The 16,762-nt window shown below is 41.6% G+C and overlaps 2 protein-coding genes and 1 long non-coding RNA gene across 7 annotated transcripts; 2 read left to right on the top strand and 1 right to left on the bottom strand.

Annotated features, from left to right (window-relative positions):
* Positions 1–196: 196 nt before the first annotated feature.
* On the bottom strand, positions 197–1,098 carry LOC135259366 (uncharacterized). Its single transcript, XR_010331260.1, has 2 exons — positions 966–1,098; positions 197–583 (listed from the first exon to the last, which is right to left on the bottom strand). It is a non-coding gene; the product is annotated as an uncharacterized LOC135259366 (long non-coding RNA).
* A 31-nt stretch (positions 1,099–1,129) lies between these two features.
* On the top strand, positions 1,130–9,501 carry mfap3l (microfibril associated protein 3 like). Of its 3 annotated transcripts, none has more exons than XM_064343712.1 (3): positions 1,130–1,330; positions 2,554–2,957; positions 7,793–9,501. In XM_064343712.1, exons 2-3 carry the CDS (start codon positions 2,687–2,689, stop codon positions 8,698–8,700), a joined length of 1,179 nt encoding a protein of 392 aa, XP_064199782.1. In that variant the 5' UTR covers positions 1,130–1,330; positions 2,554–2,686; the 3' UTR covers positions 8,701–9,501. The 3 variants fall into 3 exon arrangements, with proteins under 3 accessions (XP_064199782.1, XP_064199783.1, XP_064199784.1); XM_064343713.1 differs by lacking the exon at positions 1,130–1,330 and adding an exon at positions 1,866–2,223; XM_064343714.1 differs by lacking the exons at positions 1,130–1,330; positions 2,554–2,957 and adding an exon at positions 7,009–7,198.
* Positions 9,502–11,672: 2,171 nt separating this feature from the next.
* LOC135259360 (zinc finger protein 501-like) lies at positions 11,673–15,007 on the top strand. Of its 3 annotated transcripts, none has more exons than XM_064343701.1 (2): positions 11,673–11,957; positions 12,836–15,007. In XM_064343701.1, the coding sequence occupies exon 2, from the start codon at positions 12,911–12,913 to the stop codon at positions 14,474–14,476; it is 1,566 nt and encodes a 521-aa protein (XP_064199771.1). In that variant the 5' UTR covers positions 11,673–11,957; positions 12,836–12,910; the 3' UTR covers positions 14,477–15,007. The 3 variants fall into 3 exon arrangements, with proteins under 3 accessions (XP_064199771.1, XP_064199769.1, XP_064199768.1); XM_064343699.1 differs by having other exon boundaries at positions 11,673–12,029; XM_064343698.1 differs by having other exon boundaries at positions 11,673–12,367.
* The last annotated feature ends 1,755 nt before the right edge of the window (positions 15,008–16,762 follow it).

Below are 16,762 nucleotides of genomic sequence, written 5' to 3'. Positions count from 1 at the left end.
AAATCTTGATATAATCCGACAATATGAATGGGCCCCTTGATATTGGAATCAAAATAAGTTTGTTGTACCACCCTGTAAAGTGGGTTTTCACCTGTGTATCATTATAAGGGACTATATGGGGGTATGATTAAAAAGTAACTGGATAAAGTGGTTGTTTGTCCTATCAAAGTGGTCCAGCTGAGCAAAATCTTTTAAAAAATTTTTTTTTTAAACAAATCAATTCATATTAAAAATCCAACAAGTGAAACATAAAAATACCTGACGCACTGCGGTGTTAAAATATTACTTTTTCACAACTTGTTTTGCCTTCAGCAGAATTGCTCAATGTTCATAATTAGCCACAGTTCAATCCTCGAACCAAAAAGAGTAAGCAGATGGAGTTTCAGGACCTAATTAACCACAGAGAATGCTTAGCTTCCAAATATGGGCATTTTGCTATTTCCAGATCAATGGCCCGATTTATCAATGTAATACTTCACTTCATCTTGACGGGCATTTGGAACAGTGGCACTGTCTGGACTGGGACATGATGCTTGCGTCTGGAGTATATCAGAATGGTGTATCAGTCAACATCCTTGTTCTGCTGTAAAAAAAAATAAATAAAAATAAAAGTCAACACTGATTGCGAGCTAATATAATCACATGCCTTGTAATTCCCTTAAAATGTTAAAATGATTGATAAAGAACTAGCCTAAATGAATAATCAAATAATCAAATCATAGTTGCTAATAGTTCATATTATTTAATATTATACATGCTATTAATTCAGACCAAAACAGATCTGCAGTCACTAGCTATAAGTCTCTTCACGACTCCATTACCAATATGGCCAGTAATAAAGCTTATGAAATTTGAAGTTACCAAATTGTAAACCAGTGGAGGGACGCTTATGATGGACAAGAGCTCGCAACACTAATTGAACTATCATGAACTACTTGGCATAGGCTTCACATTAAACGGATTACCTGGGGAAAACGGGCTTCATTTTCTCCCCACTGTATGCGGCCATGCGCTGCGCTCATCCACATAAACATAGCGGTTGAGGAGGACAGTGCGGTGGCTATGCAGGTTGAGAATAAATGGATCTAATTCATTTCGCAGGAGAACCGTGGTCTGCAGAAGTTCGAGCATGCTCAGTTTACATCGACCTGGATTTTTCAGTTCAGTTGAATTGCTGTGGGGGAGAGAGGTGGCCAGCAGTAGCGGTTGGTTAGGAAATAAGAGTTGGGTGCCTCTCTGACTCGAGTAACGTTTTTAGATCCTTTTCGATCCTGCAGTCAATTTCGTTTGGTAAAGCTTATTTTCATGCGAACCAAAACAGGAGAATATTGTAAGTAGCTCGAATTCTAAACTGGCTAATTCTATGTGATATTTAGCAAATTGCCGATGTTTCCAATCCTTCTCGCTAGCTAGCTGATTTAGCTAACGTTAAGCGACTTCGATAAAAGCTAGCTTGCTACCTTTTTATTTCTCGAGATGACCTCTGGCTTGCTATAGTTAGCTTCATTGTTGCATGTTTTGTAGTTATTTACATAATTCTAGTTGATGTCAACGTTTGTGTAGCGAGCTAACAATTTAACGTTAGTATAAGACCGATCGTATGGCTCGCTGGCGCTAGCTAACTGAGCTAGCCTATACCATGACTTGATCAGTTCACCTAGCGGGTGCTAGCGTTAGCTCGCTAATTCTAAGGGTTCCGCTGTCTTTGTTATAACGTTAGGTTAGACTAGCTACCTTAGCTTACGCTAACCCCCTGACGTTGGCCGACTAGCTAGTCAGTGATAGCGGAGAGTGTGTCAGATGTCCATTGTTTTGCCTCAGCTTGTTAGGTTAACTGCTTATTCGCTTGCTGGATTTAATGTGTTAACATTCCGCGTGACGTTCGCTAGTCGAGGTTTGTTTAATTCGTAATTTATCGACCTATTCAGTTGCACTCTCCTCGAGGGAAGTGTGAGACAATTTCTAAAAAGCTAACGACGTAACTATTTTTGTTATCCGGTTTGCGGTCTCGCTGCTGCTACTGCGTTTGTTTTATCAATGCATGTTGAGCTGGTTAACTCGTCTTAATTTATTATGGTTTAATGTGTTGTAGTTAATTAGATAGCTATGTAATAAACATTGTAATGGCAGTATCAACATTATTTTCCCCTCCAGAAATCACCCCCGTTTAGCTGTTAGCTAGATAACTTTAACGAACCTATGAATAATTCAGCGCCGAGGTGGGTAAGTTACATGTTCAACTTGCTATAATGTTACAGCTGCTTGTGGGGTCGTTTGTAACCCGACCATTTTGTTGATAGTGGCGGACTTTAGCTTCGACGTTACCAGTGAAAAGGCTGTATGGAGGACCGCATTGGTATACTAACGGCTTGCTAAACTAGTGTAATGCAATTGTTGATACAACGAGCTGACTGCAGCTAGGCAAGGGCGTTGGGGACTCATCTCAGTTTCCGAACTTGGTGACCCGGGTTAACAGTAAACTTGTTACTGATGTAGCCTAACTGGTTGTCAAGATTAACTAGCGTTGACATTTATTTTCTTTTTTCCCCCCAGAGAATGTTTGTTCGTGCAGTACAGAAAAGCAAAGCAGGTCCTCCTACGGCTGCTTATAGATAGCTCCTTCCCGACATGCAGATACACGCAGAATGACAGATTTGCTTTGGGGCGTCAACGGCAGTCAAACAAAATGAACGGCGTTTCTGGATACACATTTATGTTTTGGGTGTCTGTGATCACTCTCCACACCACGGGCACCCAAGGACTTGTATCTGAGAACAACCGCACTGGAAATGGGACCTCCGAAGACGGTGGTGCCCCCGTGGTGCTCACAAAGATTAGTCAGATTATTGCCCGTGAGGGTAAAAGCGCCTTGATTGACTGCAATGCCACTGGAGACCCCCTTCCAAATATACAGTGGTTCAACTCCCGTGGAAACCTGTTAGACGCAGAAACAAGCGGTAAGTAAAGTTTAGTTCCTGCAAGTTTTATTCCTTAATTTTATCCACGCACATTTTGCGATCTTATATTGCGTATGTAATGATCCTTTTTTCCCCTATAGCCCAATTGCTTTGCTAACACTTTCCATTTCTTCCAAATAAACAGTTTTTACAAACTGTCATGACTGCATCTGAAATCATGCCTGTCTCACACACTGTCTACAATTATGGAAGTCTGTCTGGTGTGGTGTTCAGTGGCTTTTGACTGAAAGTTCTGCACAGCTAACCCTCTTGTTTTTTTTTTGTAAGCTGCTTGCCAGTCTGTTAACGAGTACTTGAAAGGAGGGAGTGCTCACAGTCCTGCTTAGACTTGCACGCCCATACATGTCTTTGTGTGCCCCAGCTGTTAGCCAAGAATTTGAACGGGCCAGTTAATATTTTTCTTTACATTGTCCTCTTTAAAAAGATTTACTGTGCTTTCAGGACTTGTAATAATGTGTGCTGAATTTCTCTCTCCCTCTGGGAATTCACCCTCTCACAAGATTGCTTTATAAGGCTAACAAGCTTGGTCCCTCTGTGTAAGACTACTGAGCGGCTTCACTCAAACTCCAGCCTCGATTGTTTCTGAACCATGCAAACGCACTAGACTGCTGTGTTGTTTATATTTGCAGTAGTTACACTGCAGTTATAGCTGGATATTTGCTGAAGCAATTCAGGTTTGGTACTAGGCTCAAGTGTACAATGGCAGCTACCCCAGCTGGGAATCAAACCCACAGCCTTTGTGTTACAAGCTCACTTCCGTAACCATTATATTACACTGCCGCCTGTTTCTAATACAGATGAGGCTGTCAGTGATTTGTGTTTCTTACTGGGTGTGAATTCTACCATTAAACACTTTGATGGAGACATTTGATCCACATCCATGATGACTTCGCTCATCTTCAGCCTTGTACTGCTCCTGTACAAGGTCAGACTCCTTGCTGAGGAATGACTCTCATGAAAGTATTTTGTGACCTTGTTATTTATCATTGTGTCAAACAGCATATTTAGTTTTCATTCACTGATGACAACACTTCATTAGCATGGATTAACCATTATACTGATCTATAAAATCTCAAAACAGCAATGGAGCTTTCTTGTTAAAGAAGGGGATAGTGGTATCTCTTCAGTGTTGGTGCAAGAGGATTTGATTCCATTGTTAATGTAATGTCGGGTTGTCACCAGATGCTAGCTACAGGTGATTTATTCACAGGAGCTGAAGCCTGATTTGGTGGTAGAGATTTCAATGGGAGATTGTATTTTAAGCCTTTGAACCACACAGCCAGGTTACAGAATTATTTATTCACCACCATTTCACTGTTGTTTTCTTCCCACTGAGAAGTTTTTTTTTTGTTTTGTTTTTTTAACCCTGCTCTTTGGTATTTTAATTGGTTCAGGCTCAGTGTTTCCCAGTTTTCCTGTTTCCTGTTTTTCTTTAATGTGTATTTGTGACATTGACTGTACAAAGTGCCATACAGATAAAATCAAACGTAACTGAATATGTGGGACACAATTTTAAATCTCAGTTTCTCTGAATCCTGCCATAATTTTATAGCGAAACAGTGAGCATCAGCTTATAATCAGTTTGTTGTATCTGCAAATCTATGATGGCAATTTAGTAATAAGATAGTGAATTATTTGCTTGGAAAAAGAGTGTCTGCTAAATGCCTAATATAGGTTACCCTTAGTGGTTTATTCTGTTATTATCTCGGTCAGGGCTCTACAGTGTTCTCATTTTAGGAGCATTTGCTCCTGAAAATGGATGTGTACTAACTGGAAAAATAATTGAGGAGCACATCTACCATCTACCAATTGGGACACCACATATATATATATATATATATATATATATTTTTTTTTTTCCCAACATGTGCTTCTGGGGAAAAAAATACAGCATTGAGTCAGCCCTGCCGGTGATGCTAATTAAATCAAACTTGGTACACAACACTGTCCATTCTTAGCTACAGATTTAATTGGAAATTGCATATTTTGTTTTTGGAAGCGAGCTCAGCTAACAATGGTCACTGATGCTTGTAAAATTTATACATAAGTTCTAAGAGACGGTTGACAGTTTTCGGTACTTCAGATTGAAATCTAAGGAGTGCTTCTAGACCACATGATACAGGTTGCCATTTACAAAAGAAGTTCTTTACAAGTTTAAGGTTCTCAACATGGTGTAGTGCCGACAGTCTTGAAATAAACCCTTGTGTCCGGCTGGCAGAGGTACAAGTTGGCTTTGTGTTGTCTTGTGAAATGGGAAAGTTTCTCTGGGGTTCTTTGTGGTCCAAATGTCTCTGAACTAGTACAGCCTGTTAAATATGCCATGAATTCAGAGCTCTACTGTTTAAGAATGTTATATTTAGCATGCTTTCTTTCCCTTTTGTTAATTGGACAAATCCCACTGACAGTAACTTATTTTGTGTCGTGCTGAATGCGCGGTTATTAATAGTGGAGGGCGAAAGATGCACTAAAACACTTACTCATGTTCTTGTTGCTCGTGTTACATCCATGTGTTACCAATTGCTACATATTTATGTCCTTCTTGCTGATGTCAGTGTGCTGTATTACCACTGTTACACAGCAATGCCTTTGTTTACAATCCTAAAGCATTAAAGATTGAGAAGAACTTTTATTTTGTCAGACAGGCATATAGTTACTAGTTAATTGTGTCACACGTCCATATCCATATGCTGTGGTATCGAGTGTTACTGTTGGTTGCTATTTACAACCAACTCTGAACGGTTCACTTACCCAGGTTAAATTTAGATAAGAGGATGACCGATTTTTCTTTTGAAAGTAAGATCAGGTGCGCTGGGTGATGATGACGCTGTGTGATAAAATTTGTGACCGAGCCCACGCAAGTCTCTCAGTTTTGGCAGCTCTACGCTCCTGCTGAAATATCACAGCACGTCCCTCCCACTCAGGTTAGCGCGTCCTCTCAGGGACAGAGAGGAAGGAAACGCTATGAAAGGTTTCTGTGTCCGTTTAAACCGGCTCATTTTCTCTGTAGCTCATAGATGTGCGCGCACACAAGGTAGTATGTTACAAGGCACCTTATTAACTAACCTGCCACTGAGCAGTCTTAAAGGGGAAACGGCAGGCATTATAAAAAATGAAGTACACCGGCCAAATGGAAGTTGTAGGCTATTGTCTATTGTATGATTCATAATGTAAAAAAAGCATAATTTTATTGAAACCAAGGCTAGAAATAAGCCATTGAAGATTAAATTTGGATTTTGGAGTGAGGAAGTGAGATACTGTCAAATTTGCTATAGCTAGTGCTTTTTCCATTAAAGAACTGGCCTATATCGCAGTAACTTGATGTGAAAAAGACCATGCTAATGGATATGAGTTAAATCGATATATGATTTTAGACTAATTTTCTCACGAGAGGTGGTTTGGAGTAGATCCTAATGTAGGAGCTAAGCTAGTGCTGTCCATCTGCAGCCATCGATAGAGCTAACACTGTTAGCATGCAGCCCCATATTGTCTAATATCCTTGTACCGGAGGCACAGGGATGCACACAATTGATATCAGTCTTCTTGTATGAATCTGGGCAAGATAGCTAAAAGGCAAATTTCTGAAAAAGTGCTCAGGTTGCTGGCTTTGGGAAGAATCCTCCAACTTCGATCAAACCTGGCCCAAACCTGAATGTCTTCTAATTTTTCAGTGCTGTTAATTTCTGTCATCTTTTCAACCTAAAGGTATGATAGCAGAGCTGTTTGTGTTTCCCCTATGACATCACGCATCACAGTAATTTTCTGGCGTGACTTCGGGTGTTTCCATTAGGAGTGATGAATTAGTCAAATTTGAAGCCATACTAACAAGTTCAGCGTCATTTAATGAAAGCCCTCTAGACTAAAATGAGTTGGTCTAATGTGGGATGCGTTATATTGTGATTGCCCTTTAAGAGAATTCGCATTTCATTGCCACCGTGACGACTGTCGATAATATGCTGTTATCCAGTCCTCTTAAGACCTGTCGTGCACACATGCAAACACTCTCTCTCTCACACGCACGCACACGTGCGTTTTATCCTTTCAAGGGATGTGGGCGGCACTCTACCGCTCTGCCGGTGTCCGTTTAAAGATCGACAGCGAGAGCAGCTGGATGACACGGGGGCCGCCAGGAGCCGTCAGCACCGGGTCCCGCCGGTGCCTCCGCCGTGCCCCGCGTCGGCTCATAAACGGCAGCCGGGGAGAAGCCGGGAGGAACGGCGCAGGTTAATTACAGACCCGTCCTAAAGAGGGGCTTAATTTAAATGCGGTTCATTTGCGGGCGGTTTTTACGGCCCTCAAGGGCTATCGAATAAATCCAGCGCGCTCTGCCAAAACTCTCCGTCAGCCATTTGCCTTCACAGAGGCACGGAATAATGTCTTCCAGACACCCCGTGCCAGCAATATCTTCAGTCTCAAGGGCCCTCGTACCTTAAATGGGATCTATGTCCATCCACTCCAGGGGTTGATTGCATGGCTACTTCTACCTGCACTCAATCTTTGTTTTAAAAAGATGTAATTTGGGTAATTTAACCATTTGCAATACCTTGCTGCATGTTTTCAGCACCTCCATGATTTGAACCAATGACCTCTCTGTCCTTGAAGTGCCATGCTTCAACTGTTATTCCCTACTGCTGTCAGTTTAATGATATATGCTGATGCCTTGCTTGACAGGATTTTCTTTTTTGTCTCTTGCTAACATGATTGTGTGAAAGCAACCGCCATAATTACCGTGACAATGGACGCTTTGACTAATAAGAACAGTTGCACCTACCTCCTCCACTAAGTGTGCTTTTTTTTGTTCTCCTCCTTGGCTACAGGTGGGAAATGGTGGATATTAGACAGCGGCGAACTCAACATCACCAGCATCACGTTCGCCGACCGGGGCAAGTACACCTGCATGGCCTCCAACGTGTACGGCAGCAGCAACCACACGGTGACGCTGCGCGTGGTGTTCACCAGCGACGACATGGGCATCTACTACATGATCGTGTGCCTGGTGACGTTCACCATCATCATGGTGATGAACGTCACCCGCCTGTGCATGATGAGCAGCCACCTGAAGAAGACTGAGAAGGCCATCAACGAGTTCTTCCGCACCGAGGGCGCCGAGAAGCTCCAGAAGGCCTTCGAGATCGCCAAGCGGATCCCCATCATCACCTCGGCCAAGACGCTGGAGCTGGCCAAGGTCACGCAGTTCAAGACCATGGAGTTCGCCCGCTACATCGAGGAGCTGGCCCGGAGCATACCGCTGCCGCCGCTGATCATGAACTGCCGCACCTTCATGGAGGAGATCCTGGAGGTGGTGGGGGTGGAGGAGATGAGGCACACCTTCGTGCGCCAGGCCCCGGAGAGCCAAGAGGGCGCCTGCGGCGGGGACGCGGACGTGTACACCATCCTCCGCGAGCGGGAGCGCAGCAACTCGCCCGCCGCCGACTCGGACGACGCCTCGCTGGAGGAGCACCCCCAGCACATCGCCATCCAGGTGTCCGTGCACCCCCCGCTGGCGGCCGGGGGGTACTGCGGCATCGAGTCCGCCATGCCCGAGGCTTCGGTGAAGGCGCCGTCCGCCTGCCCCTCTCCCCCTGCTCATCCTCCCGCGAAGGAGCCGCTGAAGCTGGAGGCAGAGCCACAGGCCACACCCCTGGAACAGGAACAGGAAGAGGAAGTGGATCCTGCAGAAGACAAGGTCAAGCCAACCCAGGTCATCTACGAAAGCCATGTGTAATATTTCTTTTTTTTTCCTACTGAGAATCAATTTCCTATGCATTTCCAAAAAAAAAAAAGATCAAGGACTTGTTAGTAACATTTACAAGCTGAATTTTTGTATAAGAAGATGGTTAGACCAATTAAACATTTGTGTGGGGTGGAGTTGACCCACTTGTTACAGGTTTCCACGAAATTCTGCTTGAAGAGCATTGCATTCCTTCTGATTTAATGCAAATCAGTGGTTTGGGTTTTTTCATGTTGAATGTATGTGGCTAACCCTAAATGATGTCAAAAAACTATGTGAACTGCATTAAATGGCCTTGATCCACCCAAGAAAAATGTCCAATGTTCCATGAGGCCAGTTATGAACAAAATATGTACCTAAACATGAATGTCCATAAAGCGCAATCTCCCATTCTCATAATTAGTCCTATTATTATTATTATTATTATTATTAATAATAATAATTTCATTTATCATCCTCAACCTATTTTGTTTAACGAACGACTAGATTTTGTTTCATGGAGTTCTTGCCTTCAAAGATCAATGTACTGTATCAGAAGCGAGAATGTGTGTGTATTTATTTTGTATAATCGTTTTACTTTTCATTCCCACCACACCCCCCCCACCCCCCCAAAAAAAAAACTTTAAAAAAAGCTGTAGTGTTGCATGTGAGGCTGTCCTGAGTGCTCAGCTGACTTTCCTTTGGAATTTAGAACCTCCTCTTTACTGTACTGTCTGATGGGGATGTTATCCTTCAGTGCTGCGCTGAAACTTGAAATGGCTCTTTTGTAGTGAAATAAAACTCTTGTCTGCTGTTGCCGTGGCTTAGATTTATGTTTGTCACAAAAGCTTACCCCTAAAACAGTAGCACGCTTCCTTTGTAGTTAATGCACACCCACTCTTTTGGAAAGTAATATGACCTGTGTTACGATATTCGTGGTTTATCGGTAACGCAAAAAGCACTCTTTGTTACACAGACAGTCGAGTTCCGTGGAAACGCCCCTACATATTGCGGTTGACGGAACGCACACTGATGAGACGGCGTTTTTAAATAGAACCGAGCGTATTCATGACTAGCCGCTGTTCTGCCATGTCTCAATTGTGCATGTTGAAAGCCGCACAGCCCGGGAGGGAGAGATTAACTAAGGGCCGGGGAGAACGGCCTGATGGTAATGGCTTCCTTGGCACAGTGCCAGCTTTTCAATTCCCCACAAAAGCCTAATTTATACGGTGGACCTGTTGCTTTCCTTGGCACTGAAGATGTCTGCCGCTCATCCATTTTTCTCTCCCACAGAGGGTTTTGGTTGAGTGTGCCGAAGGGAATTCAGTTAAAACCAATTGGTGTGATTGAGAAAGAAGAGTGAGCTGAATTGTGTAATTGGTTTGTATTTTTACACCGCAGCTCTGATATTTGTGACAGAGGATCTGAATTTCCTCCACTATTCTTCGATCGATGGTTCCTTTAAGGACTCTGCCTTTGCTAATACAGTTTAGAGTGCTTATGGTGAGTGGTAATAAAACAACAGTGTGTTCAGGCCTGCAGCAATGGTAATGGTAATGATCCCACACAGAAAAGATCATCTTTCCAAGCTGCCCTAGTGAAGACATCTGTCATCTGCGCACGGTGACAAGGGTCCATGCAAGGCTTGATCACTTTTAAAATGTCAGTTGGGGACGGTGAAATTCAAGACTAAGGGAGTCTAATTTCAAAGTATAGCCTTGCAGTGGATTGAAAAAATGCTGAGGCTCTTGTGCCAGTTCACAACCAAGTTTATTTATGTCAGTACATTTATGGGGATCATCTCTGAATGTGTTGTCAATAAGGCTGCGCTTTTTCAGCATTGTGGTTTTTGCAGCCTGCAGTTTTAAAAAAATCCAATCTGGATTCATCAGGTAATTTGATAAAGTTGTGACTATCAAGATTGATCATACATTTGGTGCAGTCCGTCAAATAACTGCATTAATTGGATCCATTAAATAAGTAGGACGATCCAGATAGACCAATTGGATGATGATGAGGCAGAAAGCAGAGCCTTATCTAATGGATATTTCAATATACCCTTGTCTTGGCTTATTCACTTTATTTAATACAGGTAGCATAACAAATGTCAATGATTGTCATCATCATACCCTGTGAACTACCCACACATTTCTTTGTAAACACTGTAGCATTCTCTAGGAAAGGCTGTGCTGAATGTTTACAGCTCACAGATGATTAATCTGTCAATGGCTGGAAGCCTAGGAATGCTTTGGCTGATCTGTGCAGTTGTTGGAACATGTAAGCTAGGTCTGAATTTTCACAGAATTGACTGTCTGCAAAATTTTCCTGAAGACCAAATAGGGAGATTATGGACAAGAAATTGTAGAATGGCTCATTTGGGAGCAGGATGGCCTTCAGCATGAATCAAAATTACATTTCAAGCATATCTATATATCTAAGCATTTATTCTTATTCATAATTAGGTAGATGTATGGAAAAATACAAAAAACCAAGGTTTTTAACAATATTAACAATATGAAATTTTTGATTTTTAGCTAGTTACAGTAAATACTGTGCTATACATTTTCAAAGGAAAACACTAAAAAGAGTCTCACTGATGACATGGACTGATCCTGAGAGCTAGCAGACACCATACTGAGAAATTCACCGCATTTCTCTCTTCCAGCTGTTATCAGGTTTGTTTTCCATGGCTTGTTTGCTTTTTCGTGATTTATGCATATCGTTTTGTACAAAAAAACCTTGAAGTCCTACTACATGTGCAAGTTATGATTCTGAGATTTAATGTGTGTTAATTGATAACCAGTTTATCTTTTTATAGGCTACCCTTCTGTAGCCTAGCCTACAAACTCACTGATTTGAAGAAAAAATCTGATTGCTTTTCCTTTCACGGTGCCTTATCATGTGCATCCCATTTACAGTATATTAAGATTGGAGAATCTGCGCAGAATCTGCGCGGTTTTGCCCCAAAAAACAGTCTTGTCATTTGAGTGAGGTTATTGATATGGGAACAATGAGAACACCAATCTGGCTCATAACATTTTGGAAGCATGTTCATAACGTACCCAGGGCAGGAAGCACTTAGGTATTTGGTAGGAAGTTTCCTGTCTTCTCGACCCCGCATTACAGACTCTACTTGGGAACAAAGCGCAGCTTTTGTGGTGATATAAAGACGGTTGCCTTTATGCCTCACAAACGGGAATTGAAATATAATGAATAAGATCGTAAATCTGGCGAAACAAAAGCCAGTACGACTTCCCGCATCAACAGACAAAGTTAAGCAGCTGTGCAAATTCTCATATCTAATCGAACGACCCGGCTAGATGGTTGCTAGCGAATGTTAGCTAGTAAGAGAGCTATTGTTTGCTTGAAAAACACTTTTATCGGTCCTTCCATAGGCTGCGCGGATAACTGTCAGACAAGGCTATGTTGAATAATGTATTGGCTTGTTTCAATAAGTACCAGGTGAACTGGACAATACTTGCTTGCTTATTATATAACGGTTTTATATCTAGCTAGCATACGTTAGCTACGGTCCTGATGTAATAACCGCCTGCTTAGTTAGCCAGCTAGCTGGTACTTACAAAGCTGTTCAGATAGCTAGCTACTTAACGTTAGCTGTTATTAATAAACTAAATGTTTGGACATGTTTTGAAAGCATCTGTTCATGTTTGTGAAAAAACAGGTAGGACTGTTCTGACAACGTCAGCAAGCATGATTGCTATGACTAATCGTATACTACTAGGGTGCACTATCTAGCTAGCTATGTTCTTGTCTTGGTCTTGTTTTGGTTCTATTAGGCCTTCGCCCAGTATCTATCAGGCTAGCTAGCTAATTATGACAGGAAAATAAACTTGTCCAATGATTAATTGACCCTCTGTGTTGCTGCATTTTAATTAATTGTGCTATTCGGGTTTTATGTTTATGTAGTGTTGATGTGCAATTTGTATTCATGTGATTTTGAAGCTAGTACCTTAAGATGCCGTTCTTGGATGCAAAATACGTTTAATTTAAAATGCAGCATGATGCAAATGCTTGACTGAAGGCTATTTTAATGCTTATACTGGTTTAGTATTACTAAGCAATCTGTATTTTTCTAGTTAATATTTTGGGATGCTTTCAGTTTCCCCTTCCAATTTTGTCTCAACTTCAGGGGCTGCATTCAGGAAAAAGATGGTTCATTGTTGAGCAACGACCGGAAAAAGACATAACCTGAGTGGTGCTGGAAATGGGCACCACACTCAAGGAGGAGTGGGAAACAAGGTCACTGTGCAGCTTAGAGCCACAGGTACACAGTGGGCCGGTGCGTGAAAACACAGAAGAGTCGAGCGCCGAAAATACCAGACCCGGTCCCAGCACCCCCAAATCGGAGGGCATTGCAAGAAGACACAAAGCACCAGCCTCTAGGATCAGGGATGGGTCGAAAATCACAAAAACAGAATCGGGTGTCGACTCTATGAAGAGCTCGGTTCTTGCCAGGACACACAATTTCAATATTGTGGAGCTGGATTCATTGTCAGATGGAGAGTCTGAACCGAATGAATCTGAGACGGATGACGACCCAGATTACATTGAAGCTGGGCGGTACTCTGACGATCAGTATTACAATGCAGAAGATATGGAACTCAGCATTGTCAAGTGTGAATCTAATGAAAGTTTAGTGGATGACCACATAAAGTCGGAAGCCGTTGGAATAGGGGACGGATGTGGAGCAGGGAGCAAAACGCAGCAGTGCACCAGTGAACTAAAGGTGGAATCTGCAAATTGTTTACAAAATCAAGAGAAACAGGGACACCTCTGCCCAGACTGCGGTCGGTTTTTCAAACGCGTGTCATACCTGATCAGACATTATGAATCTCATGTAGTGGATTCTCCATTCACCTGCATTGCTTGTGGTAAGAGTTTCCCCATTGCGAGCAAACTTAAAAGACACCTTCGGATTCACTCCAATGCCAGGGCATACGTCTGCATACAGTGTGGTAAGAGTTTCAACGATCCAAGCCACCTTAAAACCCACAAACATACTCACACTGGATTAAAACCGCACAGCTGCACCGAATGTGGGAAACGATTTAGCACTGCTGGCAATTTAAAGAGTCACCTGCAGATTCATTCAGGTGAAAAACCACACAGTTGCACTCAGTGTGGGAAGAGTTTTACCCACGGGTCCTACTTAAAAACACATCTGCGAACTCACTTGAATGACAATCCATTTCGGTGTACACAGTGTGGAAAGACTTTTGCCAATGGACCCAAGTTGATCATTCACCAGCGAATTCATTCAGGTGAGAAGCCATTTAAGTGCACCCAATGTGGTAAGTGCTTCAATCAGGCAGGCTATCTCAAAATTCACCAGCGAACACACTCAGGTGAAAGACCGTATGTGTGCACTCAGTGTGGGAAGCGTTTTTCTTTCGCCTGCAATCTTGAGACCCACCGGAGAATACATTCGGGTGAGAAACCGTACTCCTGTACACTGTGCGAGAAAAGTTTTGGCGATGCGTCGCACTTCAAGAAACACCAGAGGTACCATTCAGGAGAGAAACCCATTACCTGCGAAGTGTGCGGTAAAAGCTTTTCCGATGTGGCGAGATTTAACAATCACAAACGGGTTCATTCTGGCGAGAGACCATTTAGCTGCACTCAGTGCGGAAAAACTTTCACTCATCAGTCAAATCTCGCAAGACATCGGAAAACCCATTCAGGGGAACGGCTGCACCACTGTGGTCAGTGTGGAAAGAGTTATGCTCGAGCGTCTGGTTTGAAAACCCACCAGCGAAATCATGTAAAATAGAAACTGCAGATCAGCATTTACCAGCAGATGCGATTGAGATTGGACATTTTCATCTATTGAAAAAGAAAAAGCATTGTGTATGATGTATACATATATATGAAAAAAGATTTGCACCTCATGAGTGCATTACTTCATAAAGTTGAAAGGTACCACCAAATTCACTGTATGATCTTGTTCTCACAGTTCTCACAGATTAACAAAAATACAGTAGCGTATTTTGCTAAGTCCCACAAATTACGAAGTTCCAAAATCACAATATTTTAGGCCTGAGCTGCAAAATGGGATGACAGCTCATTTAAGATGGTTCTGTTCATCAGTTCAGTTCTATTCAAATTTTGTGAAGAAAGGTGAATTATGGAATTTTTTTTTTTTTGGAAAACGAAATGCCATAGAATGCATGAGCCTCAACTGAAGTGTGTTGACAGAAGTGGTTTAGATTCGCTCTGTTCAGAAGCAAAAAAATGGCATGAAGATCATTAAAGGGGTTTCATTTTCTGGCTTTCAAGAAAATGATGCCAATTGCAAAATGTGTACCAATGCCTTTTTTACTCTAACTCTTCATTGTGTCTCTACATTAAATCTCTGCTTTAAAGTAAGTTATAATAGCAAGGAGCATACTCTGTTGTATTTATACCACCTATATATTTCACTTTATGTTGAACAGTACATTGAAGACCATCTTATTAACATTGTTAAACTTATTGACAACAGGTGACCCTCTCTTAGATAAAAAAAAGGCCACCTGGATCCCCCATATTTTCAAAAGTTGCTGTAAATGTATGCTTGCAAAAACTCATGACTACATTCCACAGTTCTCAGTCCTCTATTGCAGTGGTTCAGTTGTTCCTGTAAACGCGACCGAACATACTTCGCTATTTTATTTTAAGTGGAGTCTGGTTATATATCCAGTTATATTTTAATTTAATACCATCAGAAAGAACTGCAATACAAAGTGAATGTTAAGTATTATTCAACCTGCTTTTTGTTAGAAGGATAAAGGAATTGACTAAGTTGCAAAGAATAGCCTACAGCTTAAGGGACTGATAAATAGATAAGTTGTATGCATTGTCTACATACCACATTGATGTGACAGTCCTTTTAGTGGATTATTATAAACGGGTTTCAGTACAAAGGGGATGCCGCCTCCTCCCATTCAGACACTGCTTTGCCATTAACTCATGTTTCTGCATCCAGACCTCTTACATGTCCTCTGGTGCCTTATGAAACTCAGTCATGAAATGGAAGCCCAGTCTAACTCCGTTTCCCTTTTTAATATTTCTAAGGACACACATTTTTACTCCTCCACTTTGGAAATTTGCACATTGTGTTACGTGTGGAAAACGCTTCAATCAGTCCAATAATCTTAAAGCACATCAATTTCACACGGGAAAGAAAACTATACATATGGGATAAATGGTATAAGCGTTTCTCTTATTTTAAGAATCTGAAGGAGCATAACTAAACTCAGAAATGGCCATTCACACTTGTTATCTGAAGATTTGTTCTCCATTGTTTTGTTAAGATAAGCTTCTGTGACAGTTGCACTTCTTACATATCTCCCTGTCAGAAAAGAATTTTGGAACCTCCTACAAACAGTTTGAGTCTACCGATTAAAAAAAAAAAAAAAAAAAGTGAGTTGGGAGTTGCACTTGATAGACAGCTGAATAAAGTCCTCTGATGCTCTCACAGTTCCTTAAAAGCTATGATTCTACCCTGGTTCCAACAGAAAACAGGCAGTAAAGAAGAAACAGATTGATGGCTTTATGTGAAAATGCTGTGAAAATCCTCACTGTAAGGATTGTGCTGCCCTCTATAGGTTTTGTTCTCAACTGTTCAGCAATCATTACTTGAAATTTTAGTTTTCTCCAATGTGAAGCCTGGATTCAAATTGTGGTTATATTCCCCAGAAGTGACAACTGATTGGATTAAAACTTGAAAGAAATATTAAGACAATTATAACCAATAATAAACAGATTATTCAACAGGGTGGGTGTGTATCCCCTGCTTATTAATATTCATATCCATAAGACACCATAAGCTAGGCTTTACCAGCATTAGGCTAAACCTGCAGATAATTCAATGTGCATTAACATTATAACAACTGAGCTACTGAACAATAATAATTGGCCTCAACAGCAGTCTCAAACTCCGGACATTACACCCAAATAAAGAATGACTTTAATTCTTAATATCTAAGCTTGAAAGGTATTTAATTGTCACTAGCTAACGGTAGGCCTGCCGATTAACGATTCATCACACGTTTGTTCTGCAACCAGTGGAAGTCAC

Source organism: Anguilla rostrata, chromosome 7 (genome assembly GCF_018555375.3).
Source record: "Anguilla rostrata isolate EN2019 chromosome 7, ASM1855537v3, whole genome shotgun sequence".
NCBI classification, from domain to species: domain Eukaryota; kingdom Metazoa; phylum Chordata; class Actinopteri; order Anguilliformes; family Anguillidae; genus Anguilla; species Anguilla rostrata.
This window is presented reverse-complemented; position numbering and strand designations above follow the sequence as displayed.